The 7,435-nt window shown below is 32.3% G+C and overlaps 1 protein-coding gene across 1 annotated transcript; it reads right to left on the reverse strand.

The window, feature by feature from the left end:
• Positions 1-41: 41 nt before the first annotated feature.
• Positions 42-2,128, reverse strand: LOC136795733 (pickpocket protein 28-like; the record flags this gene model as incomplete). Its single annotated transcript, XM_067047257.1, has 4 exons — positions 42-203; positions 426-516; positions 1,695-1,895; positions 1,985-2,128. Coding segments are annotated over 4 exons (598 nt in total), but the record flags the coding sequence as incomplete, so codon positions are not given.
• Positions 2,129-7,435: the final 5,307 nt, after the last annotated feature.

Here is a 7,435-nt window from a genome sequence, read left to right on the forward strand (position 1 = left end):
ACCTATATTATAAAATTCATCACAATTTGTGGAATATCAACTTACGTGCCTTTGGTAAAGATTTGGGAAGGTGAGAAGATGTTGAAGGTGTGACATGCCCCTACATCGGTTACTATGCGCCGGAACATGGCCGTGCAATTCCTCCAGGATTTATTCGAATAAATATTCGATAAACCACAACTTTGGCTCAATGGAGGTGACATCTGCAATCAGGTGGGGACAAATTAATTTTCATTTTCAGTTTGTTTGTTTTTAATTGAATATAAATAAAATTCGTTTTATGGACTGTCATAAAAGAACTATATATTTGATTCCAAACTATCATAAAGTATGAGAGAAAGAGCTTTAAAGAGATTATCAATACATATACGAAGGACAAATTAAAGATAAGTAGCGCTCCTAGGACAGCCCAAGATGGAAGTTACCTCTAGCAGCCTCCTCGTGTCCATTTGTTGCGGGAGGGGATGAGGATGACCACAGATGAACAGATTGGCCTCCCTGAAATTCCTGGTTGTCCTGAAAAATGAATGTCAATTGTATAAGAAGTTCTTGCTTCCACTTTACAAATATTTGACATATTCGATAAACGACATTAATAAACGAGTCCTCTCGATCTGCAATAAAGGAAGACTACCTTATTCAGAGTCCCAACAACTTCTTCTGCTCCAAATTTCAATCGAACTGGTACGGAAGGCAGGATCGGAACTAGATTTTTTTCCTTCTACAAGCAAGCATACTACATTGCCACCTTCTCTAATTAAGTCAAGAGTTTTATATCAATATCCTAGCTAATATATTTCAAAATTAATAATGTTTCAAAATATCGACTCATTTTATGAACTGAATTTAGGTTAAATCAATGAAAAAGTAAAAAATAATATATTTACGTAATCTAAAAATATCAACTCCCCCCCACTACCACTGTCAACCCCTATGACTACCATAATCCCCAACTGCTACTGTCAATATGAACCCCTACTGCCACTGTCAACCCCTGCTGCAACTGTCAACCTCTACTGCCACTATCAACTTCTACTGCTACTATAAAACCCCACTTACTGCAAATGTCAACTTCTGCTGCTACCATAAAATCCCTACTTAAAGCCTCCGTATTATGAAGAAAGAGAGGCCTTCTTCATTGAACATGTATACACTGGTCACCTAATGGAGTGGATTCGATAAAACATCAATACAATAATGTATTGTGAGTAGTTACTACACTCTAGAATACCATACCCACATGAATTGGTGAGGGAGGCTCAAATCTTGTTGACACCCTCAGCAGAACTATACAGTCCCCCAGTTGCATATGGTACGGGACCCACACTTAAAGCAGAAAATGGATAGAATGTACGATTATGTAAGTATGGGCTACCGTTAACAGATACTCTTACACGAAGAAATGCTATTCTAAAAAATATTTCTGAATTGTAACCACATGAATTTAAAACATAACAAATGTATTAAAATGATTTCTGGTTTCAGTTTTTATTTTTCAGAGCAAACATTTTTATTCTCTAAAATTTTGGAACATATTCACTTATAATATTCAATTACAAATAAAAATAACACGCTAATTTCTCTACAATAAGGGTTTAAAAAAAATCGATTTTTAGTGTTTTTTGTAATAAAAGTAATTCTAATATTGACTTTATAATTATTTAAGAATAAATTGATTTAAACCAGTTACTTACGAATCATCTTCACCTTGTGGAATGAAATAGGACTTTCTGTTGTCACAAATGGTAACCGCTGGAAATGGAATCGTGGTCAGATTGCCATAGTTGTCTTCTGGAATTTCTGTGATGGGGCTGTTCATCAGTTTCTGGTATTCCTGCCAGGAGTACATGATCGCATACGACATACTGATTAAGACAACAAATAGCCACCATATTCTAAACGGACAAAGTAGTTAATATATACTAATTATTCTTTCCAAAAAAAAAAATTCCAAATAAGGCCAGATGAAATGGAGCCCACATACTTTTCCATCAGAGGTCGCTTAGGTTCGCCCAGGTGCCTCAAACCGTGGATAGGAGCGTCTTTGCAGAACTCACCCCAATGAGATTTGACTTTGTCTTTTGTTACCCTCATTGTGAGGTGGCTTGATTCCCGCCATCTTTGGAAACTAAAAAACATAAATACAAGTTATTTATAGTTCATGTGAAGGGATTGATTGAGAGATATAAAGGAGGGAGGGAGGGGGGAGGGTGCAGATCAGCGCGAAGGCCACCTATAATACCCGCTGACCAGAGAGGATGAATCGGAACCTGGCACAGCTCTTAGGAGTACCTCCACCGGGACTGGGCCCAATTCTTTTAGAGCTCTCTCTACTCCAACTAATAATATAATATTTTATTTTTTACAATATATTCAGTAATGTTAAATATTTTTCCAACAATAATAGTATTTTTAACTGAAAAACAATGCAATTACGTGTAGATGAATGACTATATATAAATTAGAAGGAGATGGTCAAGGTTATAGTCTAGAAAAAAAAAATTGTTTTCAACTATTTATTGATTGGGGACGTTTCGTTCCTCTACGGAGGTCTTCATCAGGCCCAACGTAAATGACACAGGTTAGGTAAAGAGTATGAATAAAACAGATATTAAAGTGGAGGTATTAAAGAAGATGCATTATAATATAAACAAATTAACATCAATCATAAATAAAAAAAAATATCAATTTTCTTTTGGATGTCGATTTCTTTCGATTTATTTTTTTGCATATCGATTTATTTGTGACCAAGCTTTTTGATTCATGTTTAATGTTGGATATTTTTCCACCTTAATATTTGTTCAATTTATATATCTTTATATAATGTAAGAGTATACCAAATTTTCCTTCTTCTTTTTTTTTGTTTTATATAGCCGAAATCATTCACCCTTTTGTTTCACAATGGTAGTCGATGAGGATCCATACTTCTTTAAGATGATTTTTGGGTATGAAATGGTTTTATTTTGTATATATTTATAAAATTAAATATTATATTTCGAATTGAAGGACTGATTTGATTGGTTGGTTCTTTTTGTACAAGGGTTGGACTGTGGGCATGTTGTGCTAGCTGGCTGCTGCGAAACATCTTTACCAACAGGCTCTCACGTCTCCAACTAATATAATAAGCCAAATAACATATATTATCGCTTTAAGGGAAATAAATTCCCTACAGCAAACAATTGCTAACAGAATTTTGTTAAGAAGGATGTGTCGAAGTTCATGTTTCTAAAAGTAGCTATTCGGGCCAAGTCTCAAGGAAACTCATAGATGACCATAAATTTAAATAGTTTCAGGAGCTACTCAGAAACTACACGTTTCCATTTTCCAGAACATTCTAGATGCTCATTTGTAGGTGATTAAATTGGTTACAAAGATTATTAATTGGGCCATTATTAGCGAACAATTAGAAAATGTCTGTGTTTGAATTTAGACCCAAACCTGGGAGAAAAGTCTGCTCTGTGGACATATTAGATATTTTAATTTAGTTTGCTCATATAATAAATAATTACTAGAAAAATAAACCTTTGTGCAATAATTTGCAGAGGATCAATAAGAAATAACTTTTAAAAAAGGTTTTCACAGTGAAGCAGATTGACGGCGCAGCAGATATTTATAGAAATGATTTTTAAGAAATATTGGATTGTAAAATACTAGTTTTTTACTGCTGATTTCAACAAAATCTTCATATTCTTGTAAATATTTTTAATCAATTATATATGACCCATTTTGATCTATTACAAGTTGCCATCTTTCAGGTAATTTTTTTATTCCGTCCTTCGGAAACTTCTCAGATTTTTGCGTAATGAACTCCTCTGTGTGCGTTTTGCATTCCTCGAGCGAATTAAAGTCTTTTCCTTTAAGAGAGTTTTGAAGAAAGTAAATATGTTGGGGCAAGGTCTGGTGGATCAGTAACATTACGTTTGCTTTTTTGAAAAGTTTTTACTCTCACATACCTATATATAGAGCATATAGTAGTATAGTATAAAGAGCGTATAGTAGTATAGTATGAAGAGCATATGGAAGTATAGTATATAGAACATATATGGTAGTAGTATAGTATATAGGGCATATAGTAAAGGAAAGCAATGCCATCCTGCAAAATTCCCAATTCGAGTTTTCGACGGAAATACACTTTTTTAGGTCCTTTGAGTCCAAGTAAAATGGTCTGAGTGTTTGTAAATAACACAGCTAAAAAAAAATATAAATAAATATTAATAATAAAATAAGGCGTAGGATATTGGAATTACATTCATAAGGGGAGTGTACAGTCTGCGATTTCACAGCAACCTTTTCAATAAAATGGACTGACCAAAGTACCGCTTTATAGAATTGACTTTTAAAGCTTTTATGATTTTCTCGAATACAGCTTTAACGATTTTATTTAAATTTTGCATGTGAATGTAAAATTTTATGATCTTTCAAATTACCTAGGCCTTACTCTCATGGGAACAGCCTGAGAGGGCTTAAAAGACGGATATTTACGAAGATTTACAAAAGCTTCCTACATAGTACCTTTAATTTTGTTTACTTGAAAAAAATAAGAAGTTCTCGTTGTTAGCAATAAAAAAAATAGAAATATAGAAAATATTAAAGTATTCTATGAATAAATAAAGGAAAAAGAAGAAGCATCCGATTCGAACGGGAAAAGTCGAAAACACCCGATCTTTGATTGCATTACGGCTTCCTTATAGTACAAGAGCCCTGGAGGAAAAAAAGGCAGTTATTTCACACTAATTTTTTATTACTTTAATGAAAACTATGTATAATTACTAGTCAAAATTAGCGAGTCTGCCAAGTAAAGGTATGGGGAATAAAAAATGGCGGCTGTTTCAAAACGTTAAAAATAATTAATTTTTCATTCGTAGCTCTATATCTTTAAAACTACCAACAGCAATAGAACATCTAAGAGAGCATCATTTAAAGTAGAGTAACCTGCTATAATTTAAGTCCTAATAGAGCTATTTACGTTCAATAGTTCTCCAGATACAGGTTTTTAAAAAGCAACATTTAATAAAAATGTTGTACAAAACGTACAGAAAGATAAGTTGTTAGTGAATTTATATTGAAAAATCTATATCTAAAAAAACATTTGACGTACAATTATCTGTTAGCACTCAAATTAAAGCTAGTTTAATGAGCTATAATGTATTTTATGGCGTTTATCGCCGTAGGAGTAGTAGTTTTCATGGTAAAATAAATTGATTTACAGTTGTTCGGACCAATTTTCATTTGGCAAATTTATATTCATAGGTGAATATCATAAAAAATACTAACCCTACGAAGATAAGTGTAATAAAACTACTTTATAGTAAGTTAAATTTCCTTTAGTTTGAGTGCTGGCAGACATATGTGTGTCTTGTGAGTTTTGAGATATATTTTTTCAAACATCAAACATTTTATACGAACAACAACAAGATAAAAGTTATAAACTATTTCATAGTAAATTTAACTAGCTTTAATTTGTGTGTTGACAGACATCTGTACGTCCTATAGTTTTTGAAATAAAGTTTTTCATAAATCAAACTCATCGTCCAAACAACTATAAATCAATTTATTTTAGCAAATATTATGAAAACTACTATTCCTACGAAGGTAAAGGTTATAAACTTATTTATAGTCCATTAAACTAGCTCTAATTTGAGTGATAATAGACATCTGTAAGTTACATAGTTCCTCAGATATAGATTTCTCAAAATAAATTAGCTAACTGCTAATCTTTCAGAAGATTTTAAGAAATCTCGCTTTTTAAAAAGTTATATCTCGAGAACTATTGGACGTAAATAGCTCTATTAGGGCTAATATTTCAGAAAATTTACTCTTCTTTAAATGATGTTCTCTTAGATTTTCTAGTGTTGTCGGTAGTTTTTAAGATATAGACCATTTTTTATTCCCCCTACCTATACTTGGCAGACTCATCAATTTTAACTATTAATTATACAAAGTTTTCATTAAAGTAATAAAAAATTTGGGTGGGATAACTGACTTTTTTTCTTCCTGGCTCTTGTACTATTACCTTTTCTTTAACTGTTCTATTCTTGATAGGAACAATTTTATCTTTGGTGTATTCCCATATTGAGAAACCCTAAAATAGTAAGAGAAAAATAAAACTTTTTTTTTCATAATTTTTGTCTCTCCTTGTCTTCGAAATGCCCTATGTAGGGCACCACATTTTTATATGGTAAAGACTTGTAACCTAAACTCTTCTAGTTGTTCCTTAGCGCTCTTAGCTCTAGCATTTCCAATAGAAAAAGAGATTTCCAAGATGGATTCTCAAGGGGAATCTAATTTGAAAACTATACCGGTCATTTTTCCGATCCAATGTGTCATCAATGCAAATTAAAAAAAGTTTTTTTTACCGTTTTTGAAGATTTGTGCGCGATAAGGAAAGAAAAAAAATACCAAAATAGTTGGAGAATTGAGTGGCCATAAGACCCGCCAAGTTGAGTTTCCTCGGCCGGTCCAGGAGAAACAAATGTCTGTCATCATGGTCACGGAATATTAATCCAAATTGAATTCTCAAGCCATTTTGTTCTTTAGCTATGTTTGATTTCCTGAACAGTTCGCTCGTGCCCTATATAAATTCGTCTTAAAATTTCAGTTACCTTATTGACATAATGATAAGGTAGTTTTATTTACGGATATTGATTCGTTGATTTATGTTATAATATTAAAAAGATTCTCAAAAAATAGACCATTCACTGCTATCATAACTTAAGGAAGGTCAAATTAAAATAAAAGTTGGGGGGAGTGGACAGGTAATCTCTAGGTACACATAGATAAGAAAACATATTGTTCTTAAAAACTCACTGTTGTTCTGTTTTGATTCTGTCCCGCGGGTTGCTCCTCATTGCTACTCGATGGCAGAGAGTACTCTACTATCAACCCCTAATTTAATTAGCCTCGATACTATCGCATGCAAGGCTGACGGGCTTCCAGTTTTTGCTTAATTTAGTAAATTAATTATAACAATGATAATTAATGGCCTGGCCTCAGATGGTTATCTAACCGTTGTCCGGGGTATTTTGCCATGGAAATTGAAAAATGACAAACCCAATTACAATGGATAGATTTAAAGAAAAAAACTTTAAGGTTAATTATAAATGAGTTGTAATCCTACGTGAGTTGTAACAGTTTTACAATCAGGAAAAAAAATACATATTTAAATAGAGATAATTTAATATTTCATTATATATACATCCACTTCACTAATTTATAACCATTTAGAAATGTAAAATGCTTTGAGATTAAGCCAGATTTGCTAGTTATTATAATTATTATTATCTATTACTTAGCTTATTATAAAGCCAGATTTGCTAGTTATTATAATTATTATTATCTATTACTTAGCTTATTATTAAGCCAGATTTGCTAGTTATTATAATTATTATTATCTATTACTTAGCTTATTATTAAGCCAGATTTGCTAGTTATTATA

This window comes from Halyomorpha halys, unplaced genomic scaffold, assembly GCF_000696795.3.
Source record: "Halyomorpha halys isolate HHAL.00 unplaced genomic scaffold, Hhal_1.1 Scaffold8654.1, whole genome shotgun sequence".
Lineage (NCBI taxonomy): Eukaryota > Metazoa > Arthropoda > Insecta > Hemiptera > Pentatomidae > Halyomorpha > Halyomorpha halys.